Source organism: Saccostrea echinata, unplaced genomic scaffold (genome assembly GCF_033153115.1).
Source record: "Saccostrea echinata isolate AGI-Se365-2 ecotype Australia unplaced genomic scaffold, CSIRO_AGI_Sech_v1 ptg000002l, whole genome shotgun sequence".
In the NCBI taxonomy this organism is placed as follows: domain Eukaryota; kingdom Metazoa; phylum Mollusca; class Bivalvia; order Ostreida; family Ostreidae; genus Saccostrea; species Saccostrea echinata.
In genome coordinates, this window is record NW_026889751.1 from 13,142,625 (window position 1) to 13,165,620 (window position 22,996).

At 33.4% G+C, this 22,996-nt stretch overlaps 2 protein-coding genes across 4 annotated transcripts in view; both read right to left on the bottom strand.

The window, feature by feature from the left end:
• The window catches only part of LOC133173165 (large ribosomal subunit protein uL4-like), a 389,882-nt gene that overhangs the window by 207,728 nt on the left and 159,158 nt on the right, over positions 1–22,996 (bottom strand). The gene's annotated exons all lie outside the window — the stretch shown is intronic.
• The window catches only part of LOC133173181 (zwei Ig domain protein zig-8-like), a 59,955-nt gene continuing 55,419 nt past the window's right edge, over positions 18,461–22,996 (bottom strand). For all 3 annotated transcript variants that reach the window (XM_061308143.1, XM_061308151.1, XM_061308135.1), the window contains 3 exons: positions 20,911–21,201; positions 20,058–20,099; positions 18,461–19,553 (listed from right to left, as the gene is read on the bottom strand). In XM_061308143.1, the coding sequence (XP_061164127.1) occupies positions 19,420–19,553; positions 20,058–20,099; positions 20,911–21,201 (467 nt within the window). In that variant the 3' untranslated portion in view covers positions 18,461–19,419. The remainder of the gene's footprint in view (positions 19,554–20,057; positions 20,100–20,910; positions 21,202–22,996) is intronic.

Below are 22,996 nucleotides of genomic sequence, written 5' to 3' on the forward strand. Positions count from 1 at the left end.
TTTTTTGTATTCATATGAAGCAGAATTTGTCCAAAATCTTGTACGTGAAAAGAAGAAAACACTTGCTGTGGTCTTCAACTCGACATTTAGATATATCGACGACGTATTGTCAATTAACAATGGCTATTTCCATTCTTATGTCGATACGATATATCCTGGTGAACTTGAGATAAAAGATACCACAGAGTCTGAAACATCTGTTTCATATTTGGATATTTTACTTGAAAAAGATGTTAATGGTAATCTAACAACCAAGCTTTATGATAAACGTGATGACTTTAACTTTTCAATCGTCAACTTCCCTTACTTATGCAGCAATATACCTTCATCACCTGCATACGGGGTATATATCTCTCAGTTGATTCGATACGCAAGAGCATGCTCTACATATCTACAATTTCTAAAACGAGGTAAATTATTGACAAATAAGTTGATGAAACAAGAATATCAGCTGTCTCGTTTAAAGTCATCATTTCGTAAGTTCTATGGTCGATACAATGACCTTGTCAGCAAATACAATTTATCATTGAGTCAAATGCTGACTGACGTTTTTCATACTAATTGTTAGGCCATTATTTACACACTGAATTGTCGACGGATTTTTCCGTGATTTCCCTATCATGACAAGGAGCACACGGCGGAAGTGACCGGTCGGCAGGGGATGCTCACTCCTCCATGGCACCTGATCCCACCTCTGATGTTTGGAGGTCCGTGTTTGCTCTGCTCCTATTTTGTATTGTTTAATGGACTTTTGAGCTTGAATACTGTTCGTTATCTCCATATCTTTCATATGACCGCATTTATTGCAAAGATATGACCGATCCAAACTTTCTCGTATTGTTGCGGGTTCGAATCCTGCTGGGGCGGGAGATTGTTTCTCTCTTTTTTCAGTTGTAAATGATATTTTTCTCTGTGAAGACATGTGTGTTAGTTTTTGCTTATTTTTTAAAGCTTTTTTAACAGAGATTCTACAGAAATCCTTTAATAATCATGATCTATGTTGAAAGACTGTGTTACATAAACGCAAACAAAAAATACCTTCAATAAAGTATTAAATGAAGTGAGGTAGCACAGCGATCTGGAGAAAAGTTCGGTCGGAAGACCACTTGTTGCCCTAGCAACAAGAAACGCATCTAGTTATGTTCCCCAAACGGAGTTTGGGAACATATTGTTTTTACTCTGTTTCTTATTATTATTATTATGTTCCCCAAACGAAGTTTGGGAACATATTGTTTTTACTCTGTTTCTTATTATTATTATTATTATTAGGTCTTCCGTTTTCAACGGAAGACCTATAGTGATTCTACTGTTTCTTATTATTATTATTATTATTATTATTATTTTTCATTTTTATTTTTCTGACCTTTTCAAATCGCGATATCTCAAAAACTACTCATTCATTTTCAGCCAAATTTTCAGGAATGATTTGTTATCTCATGCCATTTTGAAATATTGAAAAAGTTTGGAAAAATTTACTTCCGGTCGGGAATTATTACGATTTTTCACTTTTTCCACTAAAAATCTAGTCCATGAATGTTCTCAGAAACTGTTAAAGGTAGGAGTCTGAAACTTTCAGGTATGATAGAATTTGGTTTGTAGATGTGTGATGGAAACATTTCGTGTGTCGGCGTAACTTCCGGTCGTCACAGGAAGTGATTTAAAAAGAGTAATTTTTTGAACTTTTTTGTTTTTCATTATTTTTTTATGATGTTGATAGGCTTAATAAAGAGTTTTACAAGAATGCTAAATATGTAGTTTGTTTAAAAATTGATTAACCCATACTCTGAATATTTATCATTTTTCAATTTTAAGAGACGGTGTTTGATAGTGTAATGGTTAGCATGTTGAATTTTCTAGTGGGCGATCTGGATTCAATCCAAAGAATTTCCAAATTTTTTCTCACTTTTTGGGGCTCAAATATAAGATTTTATCTTAAGGGGGGGGGGGGGGGGGAGCTATGTCTTTAGACGTCAGAGCAGCGGTGTTTGACGGCACAATATCAGCGTGTCTTTTTACTCCCTCATAAAGAGTTTGCAGTTTAATTTTGCACTAATTAATGTGCATAGATGCAATTGTGATATGACAAAATGAGGAAAACATGTTGGTGCAAATGTATATGTAGCTAGATACCTATGCAATTGTATCATAAATTGGAGAGTTGCGGAATTGTATTTTGAAAGTAGAATTTGTTACTTTCTCATGTTGATTGAATAACATATATAGCAATTTCAAATGAGAGAAAAATAAACTTCAATGATATTTTTCTTTGATTTTAGTAGGGCAATATTCCTTTATAGATGCAAGTTACAGAACATAATAGGTATCAGATTCCTTGAGCGTCATATGGCGAGACGTGTTTTGTTGCGAAACATTCCAGTCTTTTCATTAATGTGTTACTAATTGGAATAATCCACTTTGGGGGTAAAGAGGAATATAAAATGTGTAAGAAAACTTAGTGCTGCCTTTATGTTACTTGCCCGTATACGATATGTAATATGTACAGTGTGATAAATATACATTCTTAGACTCGAAAATCAGGCTACAGCAACATATTTTTAAAAATTTCATTGAAGCTATCACGTACTCTTATTCAATTGAAGACACATTCCAAAGAAAAGGCGCGATGATTTACTCGTGACGTTTGGCGCGAAATAATGTATCTTGACCCGCCTTTCACAAATGGTCTGATGCAGTAGTGTAGAAGTACAGAAAAAGATTACACGGACATGTCTGAATTTGGAATTGCATAGAATAGAAAGTTGAATGCATAAAGAATAAAGGAAGTAAACACAATAGTTTTTTTTTTTTAGTTTTTATCAGTAACAGATTATTTTCTCTGCTATCAGTTATTGTTAAAACTCAAGTAACAAATCCGATGTAAATCTACTAGTACTTGCACAAAATTTAGCTGGCAAGTTTTCATCCTATAATTCCACACTATAAGAAATAAAGATTAACCTGCCTGACACTCGTTACTTCAGGGAATGAGTGCAAGGTAAACATCAATGATGGCTGGTACATTGCGCTAGTGTAGTGGTATCAATATTAAAGAACAAGGTCCACTTAGGGCCTTTTTTGGCCCTGTGAATTTCAGAAAAACTGAAACTTCTTTGACAATGCATTAAATATCATTTAGACCTTTGATGACTGCGTATCTATCAAAATGACGTAATTTTCTGGCTAGCCAATGCATTATGACGTCATGAAATGCGACATTTTCCTCATATCGTGAAAAATTCTACAAAACAAACCAATTTTTAAAGCTAATTTTTCGATATTTAATATAGAGCGTAACCTCTGATCTTAAATATGCAACTATAAAATGATAGAACTTTTTCTGAGGATTACAAAACCTGTTTTATTATTTAGATCAGAGGATGCAATCATATTATTTCTCTTCTTTCTTTTTTAAGCTAAAACTTGCATCACTTGATTGCATCTCTTTCGCTGTTTTGAAATATGTTAGATTCCACCGGAAATAAAACGTCAACTTCCGGTCTATTGCTCGGCAACAGTAAACGATTGAAGTCTGAAACTTTCAGGACTGATAGTCAGTGATCAGTTTATTTGAATCGTGACAAAATCTTGTATCGCCGTTACTTCCGGTCGTGACAGAAAGTAATGCAAATAAGGGAATGGTTAATGGTTAGCACGTTGGCTTTTCAGGCTGACGACGAGGGTTAAATCTCCAGAGTGTCTGAATTTCTTTTATCACTTTTTCAGTTTGAGTTTTCTTTTTTTCAGAATCGGACGGAAGACCTCTCATTGCTTGCAATGAGTTTCTAGTTAGGGTCTTCCGTCTTCAGCGGAAGACCCTTCTATTATTCTTCGGTTTCTTTTTTACCTTTATTATTATTATTATTATTATTTTTATTCTTTTTTCTTCTTACAAAATTTGTGCAGAAGATTTCTCGGAGATTTCTCGTTCGATTTTATTCAAATTTTCAAGGTAGATGCGTTGACATCTGAAGTTAATTCCGGCAAGTTTGTTAAGGGATATTTACTTTCGGTCGAGAGTTATCGCCCTTTTATTAAAATTCAGAGGACCTCCTTGTCTGCGATGGAACTCAAAAACGGCTTAAGCTAGAGCGCTGAAATTTTCAGTTATGATAGAGGACATGTTGCCATTTTGCACCTGGGTTTGGATATTCTCCGGAAGTGCCTAGTATGGAAGCTCGGTAGGAGTCAAAATTTAGGACACGAATCATGAGTGAATTTTTGAGACATTTTGTATCATATCTTTTAAAGTATAATTATTTTGTTAAAACATATTGAACAATATTTGTGCAGAATGACAAGATCTTTGACATGATATCAAGAAAAAAGGGCTGACTCATCATATGAGGGGCCGAGAGGGGCCAAAAGTCTTTAATCGATAACTCTTAAACAAGCAATATTTTTGTATACATTATTGAAGCAAAAATGTTCATCTTTACAGTTTGCAACCATATATTTTAAAATTTTTTATCAAATATTACCTAATTAGGGGCCATAAGGGGCCAGAATGCTTAATCTTTGACAATTTATATCTCGAAAAGGAGAAACATTTTGAAAAGCAATATTGAACAAAAGTTCTTTAGAATGATGTTCTCAACAATGTGAATCCTTTAAATTTTTCCTAAACAGCCCCTATAAGGACTTAAAGGGTTGGCCCCTTAATATTTCAAGTCTACATATCTCGAAAATGAAAGGGAACTTCTGAATAGCTGTTGAACAAAAAGTCTTCAGATTTACAAGACCTTTCATGTGATATCAAGAAAAAGGGACTGGCCCCTCAAATTAGGGGCTCAGAGTGGCCAAAAGTCTTTCATCTATAACTCCTTAACGTTAAATATTTTGATATTAATTATTGAGGCAAAAATGTTCATCTTCACAATCTGCAACTATATATCTTAAAATTTTCTTCAAATATTACGTAATTAGGGGCCGTAAGGGGCCAGAATGCTTAACCTTTGACGCTTTATATCTCGAAAAGGGGAAACATTTTAAAAAGCAATATTGAACAAAAGTTGTTTGGAATGATGATTTGAACAATGTGCATCCTTTGAATTTTTCCTAAACAGCCCCTATAAGGACTTAAAGGGACGGTCCCTAAATATTTCAAGTCTTCATATCGCGAAAATGAAACGAAACTTCTGAATAGTCGTTGAACAAAAAGTCTTCAAAATTACAAGACCTTTCATGTGATATCAAGAAAAAGGGGCTGACCCCTCAAATTAGGGGCTCAGAGTGGCCAAAAGTCTTTCATCTATAACTCCTTAACGTTAAATATTTTGATATTAAATATTGAAGCAAAAATGTTCATCTTCACAATCTGCAACTATATATCTTAAAATTTTCTTCAAATATTACGTAATTAGGGGCCGTAAGGGGCCAGAATGCTTTATCTTTGAAGCTCTATATCTCGAAAAGGGGAAACATTTTGAAAAGCAATATTGAACAAAAGTTGTTTGGAATGATGATTTGAACAATGTGCATCCTTTGAATTTTTCCTAAACAGCCCCTATAAGGACTTAAAGGGACGGCCCCTAAATATTTCAAGTCTACATATCTCGAAAACGAAAAAAAAACTTCTGAATAGTTGTTGAACAAAAAGTCTTCAGAATAACAAGACCTGTCATGTGATATCAAGAAAAAGGGGCTGACCCCTCAAATTAGGGACTCAGTGGGGCCAAAAGTCTTCCACCTGTAACTCTTTAACAAAAATGTTCTTTTTCACGATCTGCAACTATATATATCTTAATTTTTTTTTTATCAAATATTACAATATTAGGGGGCCATAAGAGGGACTGAAAACCTTTATTTATAACTTTTTAATGATCAAAATTTTGTGTAACATAGCTGAAGAAATTGTACAAAATTGTATGTTTTGACTATCTATATATTTATGAACGAAAATCTCATTTAAATTCATATCTCATCTAATCAAAAATCGGACGGAAGACCCACTCGTTGCTCGCAACGAGATCGCATCTAGTTAAGGTCTTCCGTCTTCACGGAAGACCTTATAGTGATTCTACTGTTTCTTATTATTATTAAGGTCTTCCGTCTTCACGGAAGACCTTATAGTGATTCTACTGTTTCTTATTATTATTATTATTATTATTCTTATTATTATTTTTTTGACTTTCTAATTTTGTGCACGCGATTTCTCGGAGACTATTGGGTGGATTGGCATGGAATTTGCAGGGAAAACGTGTCGTAGGCTGAATTTATTTTATCCGAGAGTAAATTCCATTAATCACATCCGGTGCCAAGTTATGGACCATTTCCTGATTTTAAAATGAAATTTTGTCCAGGGATAATCTCAAGAACGGCTAAAGATATCAATGTGAAACTTTTAGGAATTATAGATCATGATAAATTCTAGCCGGGACGTGACTTTTCGTTCGTCGTCGGTACTTCCGGTCGTTACTGGATGCGAATTTAAAAATTCGAATTTTCTAACTTTTTTGTTCTTCAATATTTTTCTTTTATATTAGTAGGGTTAATAGATGCCTTTCCAAAAAGGCTTAATATATAATTTGTTTAAAAATTGATAAATCCAAACTCTAGATATTCGCATTTTAAAATTTGAAGCGGGTCCAAAATGGCGGCTGTCTTCGCAAACTCCGACGAGCAGGTCGGCACTCGGATATCCTCGGTTGGATCGTTCCTCGCACACTAACTTCGGACGTCAATGGTGTTCTACCATGTTGCTGATACAGTCATGTGATCTTATATGAAATTCCTCCAAATGTTATACCTTTGAAGTTAGTTTCAAGCATGCCCAACACTATGTTTTGCTTTCAAAGACTACTTACATGATGCTGTGATCCAAGGAAGAATTAGATAAGAGAAAAAAATGTTTGAAGAACGTTATGCAAAGTAAAATAGAAAATGAGTTACAAGGCAGTTTCCGGCGGAGAAATGTAATCGATATGATGCATATTTCTCCACCAATCACTTCCGAGGTTTGTATGGAGCGTAGCGGAGTCAGTCGAGGATTGCCGATTGGCAGGTTGGAGTTTACGGAGACATCCGAGCGTCTTGTTGAACGAAACTACCATAAGGATCAATGAAATATGAATGAATTGTTGGATCTTTCAGGTTATGAAATGGATAATCTGTCATTGAAAACATAAATAATCTGACCTCCAAATGCAATAAAATGAGTAATTTGCACGGTACATACAATAATATATATGAGAATGGAGACCATTCAATAGAACATACATTTCAAAGAAAAGGCGCGAAGATTTACTCGTGACGTAATGTATCGTGACTCTTCGTTCATAGTAGAAAAATGTTTTGTTGTAGAAGTGCAGAAAAAGATTAGACGGATACGTTTGTATAAAATACAGGTAATATGGAATTGCATGGAATAAAAAAGTTGAATACACAAAGAATAAAGGAAGTAAACAGTATCATCAGTTCATCAGTAATAGATTATTTGTTATTGTTTAAACTCAAGTAACAAATTCCGATGTGAATCTGCTTGCACAAAATTTGGCTAGCTAGCTCTCATTTTATAATTCCGCATTATATAAAAAAAACTTTTAACCTCCCTGACGCTCGTTACTTCAGGCAATGATACAAAATAAACATTGATGATGGCTGGTAAAATTGCGCTGGTGTATTGTTTTCCATATTGAATATTCACGAAGGCGATCTGGGTTTAATCCCGAATTTGTTTGCTTAAATTTACCTTTTCAACTTTATAAATGATGTTGAGTGTTTTTTTTTTTTGTTTTGTTTTGTTTTTGTTAGAGATGATAGAACATGATTTCTAGATTGGCGAAGGGACCTTTTCATGCGTCGTCGTTAGTTCGGGTCGCTTCCGGAAGTGAATTTAAAAAATCAAATTTTTCAACTTCAATATTTTTCTGTATTATTTGTAGGGTTAAGAGAGCCTCCTTTCAAAATACTAAATATATAATTTGTTTTCGAATTGATAAATCCAAACTCTTGATATTTGTCAATTTCACTTTGAAGTGGGAGTTGAAATGGCGTAATGATTAGCACATTGGATTCTCACGCTGACGACCAGGGTTAAATCTCCAGAGTGTCACTTTTTCAGCTTGAATTTACATTTTTATTTTCAAAATCGGACGGAAGACCTCTCATTGCTCGCAATGAGTTTCTAGTTATTATTATTATTCTTATTATTATTTTTTTGACTTTCTAATTTTGTGCACGCGATTTCTCGGAGACTATTGGGTGGATTGGCATGAAATTTGCAGGGAAAACGTGTCGTAGGCTGAATTTATTTTATCCGAGAGTAAATTCCATTAATCACATCCGGTGCCAAGTTATGGACCATTTCCTGATTTTAAAATGAAATTTTGTCCAGGGATAATCTCAAGAACGGCTAAAGATATCAATTTGAAACTTTTAGGAATTATAGATCATGATAAATTCTAGCCGGGACGTGACTTTTCGTTCGTCGTTGGTACTTCCGGTCGTTACTGGATGCGAATTTAAAAATTCGAATTTTCTAACTTTTTTGTTCTTCAATATTTTTCTTTTATATTAGTAGGGTTAATAGATGCCTTTCCAAAAAGGCTTAATATATAATTTGTTTAAAAATTGATAAATCCAAACTCTAGATATTCGCATTTTAAAATTTGAAGCGGGTCCAAAATGGCGGCTGTCTTCGCAAACTCCGACGAGCAGGTCGGCACTCGGATATCCTCGGTTGGATCGTTCCTCGCACACTAACTTCGGACGTCAATGGTGTTCTACCATGTTGCTGATACAGTCATGTGATCTTATATGAAATTCCTCCAAATGTTATACCTTTGAAGTTAGTTTCAAGCATGCCCAACACTATGTTTTGCTTTCAAAGACTACTTACATGATGCTGTGATCCAAGGAAGAATTAGACAAGAGAAAAAAATGTTTGAAGAACGTTATGCAAAGTAAAATAGAAAATGAGTTACAAGGCAGTTTCCGGCGGAGAAATGTAATCGATATGATGCATATTTCTCCACCAATCACTTCCGAGGTTTGTATGGAGCGTAGCGGAGTCAGTCGAGGATTGCCGATTGGCAGGTTGGAGTTTACGGAGACATCCGAGCGTCTTGTTGAACGAAACTACCATAAGGATCAATGAAATATGAATGAATTGTTGGATCTTTCAGGTTATGAAATGGATAATCTGTCATTGAAAACATAAATAATCTGACCTCCAAATGCAATAAAATGAGTAATTTGCACGGTACATACAATAATATATATGAGAATGGAGACCATTCAATAGAACATACATTTCAAAGAAAAGGCGCGAAGATTTACTCGTGACGTAATGTATCGTGACTCTTCGTTCATAGTAGAAAAATGTTTTGTTGTAGAAGTGCAGAAAAAGATTAGACGGATACGTTTGTATAAAATACAGGTAATATGGAATTGCATGGAATAAAAAAGTTGAATACACAAAGAATAAAGGAAGTAAACAGTATCATCAGTTCATCAGTAATAGATTATTTGTTATTGTTTAAACTCAAGTAACAAATTCCGATGTGAATCTGCTTGCACAAAATTTGGCTAGCTAGCTCTCATTTTATAATTCCGCATTATATAAAAAAAACTTTTAACCTCCCTGACGCTCGTTACTTCAGGCAATGATACAAAATAAACATTGATGATGGCTGGTAAAATTGCGCTGGTGTATTGTTTTCCATATTGAATATTCACGAAGGCGATCTGGGTTTAATCCCGAATTTGTTTGCTTAAATTTACCTTTTCAACTTTATAAATGATGTTGAGTGTTTTTTTTTTTGTTTTGTTTTGTTTTTGTTAGAGATGATAGAACATGATTTCTAGATTGGCGAAGGGACCTTTTCATGCGTCGTCGTTAGTTCGGGTCGCTTCCGGAAGTGAATTTAAAAAATCAAATTTTTCAACTTCAATATTTTTCTGTATTATTTGTAGGGTTAAGAGAGCCTCCTTTCAAAATACTAAATATATAATTTGTTTTCGAATTGATAAATCCAAACTCTTGATATTTGTCAATTTCACTTTGAAGTGGGAGTTGAAATGGCGTAATGATTAGCACATTGGATTCTCACGCTGACGACCAGGGTTAAATCTCCAGAGTGTCACTTTTTCAGCTTGAATTTACATTTTTATTTTCAAAATCGGACGGAAGACCTCTCATTGCTCGCAATGAGTTTCTAGTTATTATTATTATTCTTTTTTCTTCTTATTTCTTCTCCGGTACTTTTTTGTCCGTGAGTGTTCTCGGAAACTGCACATCCAATTGAGTTAAAACCTTTTTAGGGTTACTAGGTATGTTATGTAGATTTGCGGAACGAAGGTCATTTTGCGCGCACGTGCACGCACGTGCGTGCGCATGCAATGCGTAAAATGACCAATATACATGATATAGCTGTAACTTTTATATTTTTTGATGAAATGCTTTGATACTCAGAATACAAGGATATATTAAAAGTGTAGACAAGATGACATGGTCAACATGCACATGCATGCACGTGCGCGCACGCGCAAATCGTAAAATGACCAATTTACTTGATATAGTCGTAACTTTTATATTTTTTGATGAAATGATTTGATACTCAAAATATTTATATATATTAAAAGTGTAGACAAGATGACGTGGTCATCATGCACATGCATGCATATGCATGCACGTGCGCGCGCGTGCAATGTGTTAAATGACCAATATATTTAATATAGTCGTAATTTTTATATTTTTTGATGAAAAGCTTTGATATTAAGAATATACAGATATATTACAAGTGTAGACAAGATGATGTGGACATCATGCACATGCGCGCGCATGCAATGTGTTAAATGATTTATATACCTAATGTAGCCGTAACTTTTATATTTTTTGATGAAAAGCTTTCATACTAAGAATAAACGGACATATTATAAGTGTACACAAGATGGCATGGTCATTATGAACATGCATGCAGGTGCGCGTGCGCGCAATGCTTAGATGACCAGTATACTTGATATAGCCGGAACGAAATGTTTTGATACTGAGAATATAAAGATACATTAATAGTATAGATGGGATGACATGGTCATACTGCACATGCATGCACGTGCGCGCGCGTGAAATGCAAAAAACGACCAATATACTTCATTGCCTTATTTAATGAAGCTTACAGGAAATAAAACACCAAAATGGAGTTGGGGAGCGTTTGGGGAACATCTGTAACGGTCCCCGTTACAATTATAACTAGTTATTATTATTATTATTATTCTTTTTTATTCTTATTTCTTCTCCGGTACTTTTTGTTCCGCGAGTGTTCTCGGAAACTGCTCATCCAATTGAGTTAAAACCTTTTTAGGGTTAATAGGTATGTTGTGTAGATGTGCGGAACGAAGGTCATTTTGCGCGCACATGCATGCACGTGCGGGCGCGTGCAATGAGTGAAATGACTGACATAATTTATATAGCCGTAACTTTTACATTTTTTTATGAAATGCTTTGAAACTCATAACAAAAGTATATATTAGTAGAGTAAACAAGATGAAATGGTTGAATTAGCATGAACTCACGCGCATGCAAGTGCGCTTCGCTATGATTGGCTGAAACAAAAGTCTCAATATCTTCCTTGTTTTTTGACAAAATACTTTGAAATTTAAAACATAGTCATACATTAGAAGGTTCTACAATATAGTATATAAGAATTATCTTGAAAACACGCGCATGCACGTGTGCTGCAATCTGATTGGTTAAACTTTAAATGGCTATATCTCTCTTGGTTCTCAACTAAACAGGATGAAATTTAGAATATAAATAGGTATAATGGAATCCTACATTATGCTACTATCAAAATTGAATGCAAGACCATGCATGCGCGTGCGCGCACGTGCAATGCGAAAAATGACCAATATAATTGATATAGCCGTGACTTCTATACTTTTTGATGAAATGCTTTGATACTTACACTATAGAGAGATACTAAGAGTGTAGAAAAGATGATATGGTCAACATGCACATGCATGCACGTGCGCACGAGTGCAATGCTAAAATGACCTATTAAATTGATATAGCTGCAACTTTTATACTTTTTGATGAAATGCTTCAATACTTATAATATAGAGAGATATTAATGGTGTAGACAAGATAGTTTGGTCAACATGTACATGCATGCACGCGCGCGCGCGTGCAATGCTAAAATAACCTATACACTTATATAACCGTAACTTTAATACTTTTCGATGAGGTGATTTAATATTCATTATATAGAAATATATTAATAGTGTAGACAAGATGATATGGTCAACACGCACATGCATGCACGTGCGTGCATGCAATGCTAAAATGACCTATATACTTGATTTAGCTGTAACATTTATAATATTTTATGAAATGCTTCGATACTCATTATATTAAGATATATTGATAATATAGACAAAATGGCGTGGTCATCCTGCACTTGCATGCACTTGCGCACGCATGAAATTCTAAAATGACTCATATACCTGATATAGCCATAACTTAAAACATTTTATGATGAAATGTTTTGACACTCAGAATATAAAGATGTATTAATAGTATAGACAAGATGACATGGTCAGCATGCACATGCATGCACGTGCGCGCTCGTGTAATGCGTAAAACAACCAATGTACTTGATTGCCTTATTTAATGAAACTTATTGGAAATAAGACACCAAAAGGAGGTTGGGGAGCGTTTGGGGAACATCTGTAACGGTCCCCGTTACAATTATAACTAGTTATTATTATTATTCTTTTTTTCTACTTTCTTCTCCGGTACTTTTTTGTCCGCGAGTGTTCTCATAGAACCACTCATCCGATTGACATGAAACCTTTTTAGGGTTAATAGGCATGTTGTGTAGGTGTTCGAAACGAAGGTCATTTTGCGCGCACATGCATGAACGTGCGCGCGCGTGCAATGAGTGAAATGACTGATATACTTGATGAAGCCGTAACTTTGATATTTCTTGACGAATTGCTTTGAAACTCAAAATATAAAGATACATTAGTAGTCTAGACAAGATAACATGGTCAAATTAGCGTGAACTCACGCGCATGCACGTGCGCTCTTCTCTGATTGGCTGATACAAAAATCTCAATAATTTCCTTGTTTTTTGACAAAATACTTTGAAATTTAGAATATAAGTATATATTATAAGGTGCTACAACATGTTATATAGGAAATTTCTTGAAAACACGCGCATGCAGGTGTGCTGCAATCTGATTGGTTGAAACTTTAAATGTCTATAACTCCCTTGGTTTTCAACAAAACAGGATGAAATTTATGACATGGATAGGCACATAGAGCTCCTACATTATAATACTATCAAAATTGAATGCAAGGACCTGCATGTGCGTATGCTGAATTCTGATTGGCTAATACTTAAAGGGTTACATCTCTCTTATTTTTCAATGAAATTCTTTAATATTTAACACAACTGTATGTATTGTGAGACACTATAAGAAAATTAAAGTGAAAAATGTAGAAAACATGTGCAAGCACATGCGCTGAAATTTGATTGGCTAATACCCATATGGCTATATCGGAGTAGTTTTCCAATGAAATACCCTTAAAAATAAAGTGTCCATCTATATTACAAAAGTATTGTCTAATTTATTGAAGCTTGTAGAAAATGGGGCATCATAAGGGATTTGGGGGGCCGTTTGGGGAACATCTGTAACGGTTCCCGTTACAATTAGCACTAGTTATATATACCGCGATAAAGGATGTTTTGAGGTCTAAAGAAAAAAAATCCGAGTAATCGGTTACTCGATCGGAAAAGTAAGCGAGTAACCGGTTACTAAAAATCGTCCGATTTGACAACACACACACACACACACACACACACACCCTCACACACACACACAATATATATATATATATATATATATATATATATATATATATATATATATATATATATATATATATCCTTCTTTGCCTAGCACTTGAGAGCTTGATAGAAAATAGCAAAGCATAATATCTAATTCCATCTATATAAACCTTTGAAATAGAGATTAGGATTAGGAGGACGCACATGTATGAAGCGATATGGCTGTGCCAACTGTTTGTGTATTAGAGAGGTACGTATTTAATATTCGGCTAGATTCAGTTAGTACGTACAAGGAAATGCTTTTTGAAGTACTTGGGAATATTAAAGCATCTAAATCTCTTTGTCTCATGCTTTTTTTTGCATCTGCTTCTATGAGATGACATGCAAAGTAACAATGCTTTGACAGTTCTCAAACGCAGCTGTGCCATCTTAAGTCACTTCTGAGATAGTATCAGATTCTGAAAATAATCTAAACATGACCCAGATTTAGGATTTTCACCTTCGTCAAAATTATTTCTGTGGACATATTTTTTTTTAATTTTGAAAAGATATTGAATTCTAGCTGTAATAGAAATCTGAACGGTCCCCATAGCGCCCATCCCAATTCGTGTATTTTTTTCCTATTCTCTCTCTCTCTCTCTGTATATATATATACATATATATATACATACATACATACATACATACATACATACATATATATATATATATATATATATATATATATATATATATATATATATATATATATATATATATATATATATATATATATATAATTCGTTCGGAAATATCAGAATAATCAAATTAACGATATAATTATGCAATGTACACAGTGTCAATTAATAAACTTGGCAACTTGAATTTTTTTCCTCCAGTTTTCAATACGAACTTCTGATAGCGTAAGCAATACAATCTCGGTATTTTTCTACTGTTCCTTCATCCTTGTTATTGGGTTAAACGTTTATTATTTCATTACATATTTTTGACACCTTTGGATATATATATAAACACGCTGATAGAAGCTTAACCAGTTTTTCCCAAATCCTCAATAAAACGACCATCTGAGCTCCTCGAATTAACATGATACAAATATCGGTTTATTTTCTTAACCTGACTAAAATGTTAGATGTCTTCATAGAAAAAGCTTTTCATCTTGCACTTCAGTATTTTTGCAAGTACATATTAAAGATACTTAAAAATCACATTATTGCTTCAAGGAGGTGAATAATTATAGAACATCTTTTATGCCGAAAGTTTATTGCAGTTAAATCAAAAGGGAAAATAAGAGCATGTAATTTGCTTAATATTACGATCTTAGAAGAGTAAACTTAATTAAAAACTGTCTGCTGAGGTTACGCGTGTCCCATTGTGTATTATCCTTTGTTGTGTGCCCGCACCGGTTTAGGCTTCAATTTCGTTTTAATTAAGTTTTTTCTGCATTTTTCGTGTCTTCTCAAAAGTTTTTGTCCAGGAGCAATATGACATTATATGCTTCTTTGAATGTGATTTTTTTTTCAGCATGGATTTCAAAGCCTCCAGAATGAAGACACCTCCATATTTTAGTTAATTTTTATCATATGAAAATCAAAGTTTAAAAACACTAATTTCAAAATATTTTAAAAATGTGTCTAAACCATAATACTTTTTTCTATCTTATGCTTCTTTGAATGTGATTTTTTTTTCAGCATGGATTTCAAAGCCTCCAGAATGAAGACACCTCCATATTTTAGTTAATTTTTATCATATGAAAATCAAAGTTTAAAAACACTAATTTCAAAATATTTTAAAAATGTGTCTAAACCATAATACTTTTTTCTATCTTGCTCTCGGAGAGAGACTTTCAGTGATACATGTTCATTAATTTATATTTTTGTAGGTTTAAATTTCAGTCTCTCTATTCAAGACAGTGAATATCGCTATAATCAGGTAGTTCTTTGTCTTGTTTCAAATTGTTGAGTTTACAGGTTTGTATGTTTATGAAAAAAAACGACAATTCAAACATCAAAAATTCTATACTTGTTGAAACGACAATACATAAACTATTCAATGTTATTCTTTTTGAAAATATAAATTTCTATGGCAAAGGTATGATTCTTTAACTTGAGCAAGTCCTCATTTCATTTTATCAGACATCATTCGAAGTTCATTTCCGTCAAACCTCGTTATCTCGAACTCAATGGGACCGAGAAAAAACTTCGAGATATCCGAGGATTCGAGATTTCCAGGATAAAATACTTAAAGAATAGGGGGTTGGGCCCTCAAAATCACTTTGACATATCCATGGTATTCGAGATATCGGTGTTCGAGATACCAAAGTTCAACTGTATTTCATTCAAACCGGCGTTATAGTAGTATTGAGTCTCAATGAAACCAATTTTCAATAAATCATAGAAAAGGCATAATTACTATGAATTATTGATTGAGGGGATGTAAGATCAAACCAACGCTCCACTACTTAACGGTCGTTGTTTGCCTTTAGATGCTGATAAAATAACACATGAAAATAATAGAGAAAAAAAATCAATTCACTTTAAAATTAACACAGAGTAATGTTAAAGCTCACGGGACTCAATGAAAAGTAACAAAATAGTGCTTTCAATTAAGGGAAAGAAAAAGACCAAATTGTTAAAGTTTTCTTATCGAACAAAAACTGAGCATGAAACTCTGGAAGTACCTCTAAACAATTAACATCTAAAACCAAATACAACACGCACATTTCCGATTTTGACATTGATGAGTGATATAATCAGTTTAGTTTTCGGTCTTTATCCATTTGGTATGCTGTATGATAGAACATTTAGTAACATTTCCCTCTTGTCAAAATTGGGCAAGTCTTATTTACATATATTATCAAGAACGATAAAAACCCCTAGTCTGACTCTGAGGAAGCTGCAAGTTTTGTTTATTTCTCCTGTCATAATGATTGACATCCGGGAAAATTGCGTTTTCTGAAAGGTTGTTATTTTGGGTTATTTTCGTTTTTATGGGCTATATCTTTGTCTTCTATTCCATTATATTAATAACCATTTGGGATTTCTAAAAGATAGCCAAAAAGAGAGTGCATACTTACTATGTACGGAAGCCAATTTAGGACCTATTTTTAATAGGTCCTAAATGTGCTTCCGTAACTATGCTAGGTACCTTTCAAAGAACAATAAACAAACCATTCGTTTCTTACAGAATTTTGAAGTTTTGTCAGTTTTCAATTAATTCTTTGCAGAAATAAACGTAACGCCTATCAATGATTTTCATTTTTGCATTTTTTTATTTCGTTTTAAAGAATTAAGTCTGACCCCTATATATATATATGTCCAATAAATTTTGCAGTCTTTTTTACAGATAAATTGGTTGACACTATAACATAACATTTACACTATTACATAACATCTCCCAGTGGAAAAGATCAGTGATTGTAATCTTTACATAACATTTCCCAGGGAAAAGGACCAGTGATTGTAATATGTACATGACATTTCCCAGAGGAAAAAGATCAGTGATTGTACATTTCCCAGAGGAAAAAGATCAATGATTGTAATGTTTAAATAACACTTCCCAGGGAAAAAGACCAGTGATTCTTATCTTTACATTGCAATTCTCAGGGGAAAAGGCCAGCAATTTTTTTATTTGCATAACATTTCCCAGGGAAAAAGACGAGCGATTCTAATCTTTACATAACATTTCCCGGAGATAAAAGACCATCGATTCTTATCTTTACATAACTTTTCCCACGGAAAAGACCAGCGATTCTAATCTTAAGCAAGCTCTGAAGACTAATGGAAAAATGTTTTTGGACTTTTGGAAAATTTAATCATCTTAAGGTGCATATATTGAGGTTATCTACTTCATTTTCGATACAGGGTCCCAGCCATATTTCTCTAGGAAAAATGTTTAAAGAAGCGTTAGTGAACAGAATCACTGTCATTTAGTTTGGGAAAATACTGGCATAAAACGGTTATCAATGACTATATCTTGGTCTAATATAATGTTAAGAATACTTAAGTCTATTTCAATTTGTGTCAATTACTGCAGATTTCTGTTCAAAAGAGCAGATCACTCTAACTGCACAAAACTACCATAAAACTGAAACTCTTCAGTGAGCAGTGTTTACAGCATTCTTAACATAACGTTTCTCAGGGAAAAAAAGACCGGTGATTCTAATCTTTATAAACATAACAATTCCCCTGGGTTAAAGACTAGCTATTCTAATCTATCCAACACCTGTGCAAACCGATTCACTGTGAATTCCGATTTTTATTTTCATTCCCATGTTACCAATTTCCATGTTCTTTATACTGTGGAATCATCATTGTTCATAGGTAAATCAAAGACCCTGGATTTCGTGAATATCCCTTACTCACGAATTTACATACCCACGAACATTTAAAGACATATATTTAGCAGAGTGGAGTTATTTATCTTTATAAAATATGTAGGTTACCCACGAAACTACGTCCCCACGAACAAGTTAAATTTACGTCACCCTTGAACATTGACCCCCGCGAACAATGATGATTCCACACTAATCTGACACCCTATCTATTCCAACAGAAAATCTGTTTCCCTTTGCATGTGACATTAGACAGGTTTCACTGTATAACATTTCCCAGGGAAAAAATCGTGTGTCTAATCTTTACATAACATTTCTCAGGGGAAAGAAAGACCAGCGATTTAATTTTTTATATAACTTTATTTTTTGACTTCACCACATGATCACATCTACATATTAATTTCTTTGTTAACTTAAAACTAATGCACACTCTGTACAACAAATAACAGAATCAAGAAGTGTGTTGCAAGAGTAATAATAAATATTCAATGACACATTTTGATGCAATATTTCAGTAAACAGAAGTCACTTAAAGTATTTTGACAAAGAAAGATGGGTATTAATGATAGTTGACTTGTGAACAGTCGTATTATTTAAACATAAATAATTAAAAATGATAAAAATCATGTTAAAAAACGCCTTTCATTGAAATCAGATACCCCGGTATATCTTGATTCTACTGGGAAATACATTGTTGAGTGTAGTAATTTCTACTAACCCCTCTATATACATGTAGCATTGCTTCACTGACATAAATGCAATAAATTAAAAGCATATAAATATTACGAATGACAGGGATGACAACCAGTCTAATAGCCATTTTTTCACAGTGTGTTAAGATAATGCTATGTAACACAACAATTAAAGACTGTTATATGCACATATGGAATGATTTTTTTCTCTTTTATAAAAATGTACAATGTAATGATTTCAATAAGAACTTGTAAAATGAATGACAAAAAATGAACAATGAAATATTGCACACGACTGAAATGGAATAAAATTCATGTTTTATTTTAATATCACAATCTGCCAGAGCCCTCGCTCAGTCTGGTGCTGTCCATAGTTCTGCATCCTAGAGGTCACATTCGCTACAAATATTCCTCAATCACTTGTCCTGTCCTAAGTTTGATCTGAAACAGTGTTTTCTATCGAACTTTTATGTACGATAAAAACCACCAAAAAGAAGTCTGTCTCGTTTTCACTATCGTCAGTCTCGATGTAGATTCAAAATGGGGTCTTTTCATTCCTGAAAGACCTGGGTAGGAAACATTTTCTTCGCGGGCTAATCTGCACGATTCACCTTGGTAGATAGATATATATTGAGGATAATGTCGAAAGTAACACAAAAGTAGGTAAATACATTGTTAATAATGAACACTTGTTGTCAGTTTGTTCTGCAACATGTCGATCCCTCCTATCATCACTTTTACCTACAAACAAAAGAAAAAAATTACAAGCAAACACGTCGATTAAATATTCAGTACAATTTCACCTGAGAATCAGACAGGGATTTTGCTACTAAATTTAAACCAAACAGTCCTTTCCTATATATAATAAATTTTCATTTGACAAAAATACAACCTATCAGAAAATACAATACAAATATTTTGCAAATTGGTTTACTACAACACCAACTTGAAGGCAACTTGGTTCTATTCCTTATGTAGAAGGAACACGAAATGAATCCTCTTTTTACAGATTTTTTTTTCTATTAAGCACTGAAGCTAATCAAATAGCAGGTTTACAAATCATATATGCTGTATGTACATTTTTCATGACTAAGCTCAAACCCGTGTACATAAATTTTGACATTCCCCTATCTGACAATCGGGTGCAACTGTTCTTGAATACTTTAGTCTTTAAATTCCAAAATAAAAAGAGTTATATTTTAATAGTTTTAAAAACATGATGTTAACATTTGAATCATTATTTACCTCCTGTAGCTACCACTGCTCTTATCCTATTTTTACTCGTTGCTGAAAAAGAAATTTCTGAATAATCACGATGACTTGCTAAGTAAATAATACCTGCCAATCAACGTACTATTGTAAACATTACATTTATAGAATGTTATTTGAACAAAAACGTAAACGCAAAAGTGTATGTAAAAAGAACTTAATACTCGATTAGGTTACGGGTGATTGCAATTTATCTCCTTCTGTGGTTATTTAAGTAAAAAAATTGCAGAAAGCTGAGCTATACCGAATAATGTGCATGTATTTTTGTTCAATAAATAAAACTTTTCCAGCATTTGACGTTTTTAGGAATTCAGATTTAGAAAAATGTGCGTGTGCATGTCAAGTTTCGGAGTACGCCTCCGAATTTCTCTAAAATATATCAATGTGCCACATATTTGCATTTATACAAAGAGAAACATTAGAAAATGCTGCTTATAAAAATCATATTCTTTTGTGCAAATAATATAAAATCTGCGCAAATTAAATACACAGGCAGCCAGAAACAAATACTGTCTAATCACTAATTTTCGTTAATTTCGTGGTATGAGGAGATCCAAGAATTCATGTCCTCCACGAAATGTAAAATTTCGTATACATAACAACACCTTTACCATGAAATCAAATACCTGCTAAACAATATTTTTCCTCAACCACGAAAATCTGACCCCATGAAAATATGTGATTTAACAGTGAACTAAACTGGAAACACGAAGGATGAAGGAGGGTGCAATTTATCAACAAGTCTATAAGATCAAATGCAGTACTCAAAAGTACCAGTAGTTCTCAAATATAAAACATGAGTATTAAATAAACTTAACTTAATACATACCATTAATTACTTGCACAGTGTGACTTTTAATTATTCCATCAGTACTTCTACAGATGTAGATTCCTGAATGTTTCATTTTACTGCGTTCAATTTCTAAAGTACTAATCAGAGTCCTTGTTTCTGGACTGTGAAATTTTGTGATAACAATTTCCTCTTCAACACTGCTTTGAATTTTGAGTCCGTCAAAAAACCAGTCGACGTCTTCCGGTGCGTGTTTAACACCCGTGGCGTTGCAGGAAAGTTTAATGGGGTCGCCTTGGTCTACAAACTCGGTTCCGGAAAGAGTCATGGCTGAAATATTACATAAAACTGCATTCAATACGCCTTCTTAGAAAAGAGACTTCAAGGTGTGTGTACAACAAAAAGTGTTTTTAGAATAGATGTGGCATTCATTTAACCATTTTCCTTCCACATTGACCTTGACCTCAGAAGAATCTTTCACTTCGACTCAAAATCAATATGTTCTGTACATGTACTAGTACTAGTGGTAACTCCATGGTTATTTTAAAGGATTAGTCGTGAACAGACAAAAAAAAAACTAAACCAAGCACATAATAATGGTATGACCCCTACTGGGAAATGTTCATTTGAATCTGCTAGTTGTTTGCAGACAATTTAATACATTACTCAATTACTGAAACATATCAGGAGAAAAATTTGTAGTCCATGCTAAGGAGATGGGGGAACGAGGCTTACAAAATGCCTATAGCTTTAAATAAAAGCAATATTCAATTTGTGAATTTAGTATTTTAAGTAAAGTTCTTATCATTGAAAGAAAAGAAATAAAACTTTTCTGTGGAAAATGCTTCCGGCAAAAATCATTTCATGATTTAAAAAAAAGAAGTAATATATGTGATATTCTTGGGGTTCGAACCCACGCAATAAAAATCCTAAGTATCAATTTTTCCGTTGAGACAAACTTGCTAACCACTATGCTATATCGCTCATAACATATCATGTTTGTAATATGACCCTTGACTAAATGGACTTCAATTAAATATTTCTCTGAAAGATACGAATGTTGTGTCATGAAAGTGTATTTTTAAGATGTAAGATATTTTTACGCATACTTTGAATATAATCTTTCAAAAACATGGAGAAAAGACCCACTCACATGGAAAAATTGTGCTGTAGTATGAAGAATTGATCATTTTTGCTCTCTTTGGTGTAAGTATGCTATTTCATAGACGAAAAATTTCAATATTTGATAGATTGTTGTGATTTGTGAAGATTTTACATCAAGTATACTGTAACGTTAAATGGAATATAATATATATATATATATATATATATATATATATATATATATATATATATATATACATATATATACATATATATATATATATATATATATATATATATATATATATATATATATATATAATATAAAATAATTTAGGCATATTTGCCTCACAATAGGCATTTTGCTCGCCTTGTTTCGCCCATCTTCTTCAATTAGCATTCAAATTCACTATACAATTATTCAATTGTCTTATTCACAATTTTAAAACATGCAAAAAATTAGGCATGGTTTGACAACAATTCAACAGGAGATAATGAAGCTACTAGCTAGCAAAAAAAAAACAACAAACAAACAAACAAACAATAACTATAGAACCAAAATAAAAAAAAATCGCCCTGTCTTTAAAACTGTCAAGATTTATTTGATTAATCACGACTCAAAAACGAAAGGAGAACAACGTTGACTAGTAAATCTTGCCCACAGAAAAATATAGCCCCCCCCCCCCCCAAAATGGTTAATTTCATTGGGTGATGCAATGACTACAGTAGGACCAACATTTGCTTTAGCTGTAAGTTGTACATATAGAAGTGACTATATAAGAAGTTATTTGAAAACATTATTGGCAAACCACAAAATATTAATATCTTTGCCTTCAAAGCCAAATGTGCAATACATTGTTTTACTGTCAAATTACAAGCAATATGTCCTTGTCTGATATCATACAATTTTGTGCTTGTCGATTCGAAAAACTGAGTATGTCTTAAATGAGATATATGTACGTTATTTCATAATTTCCTGTTTTATGTCAGGATAATCTAAACCTGAAATTATTGTGTGCCT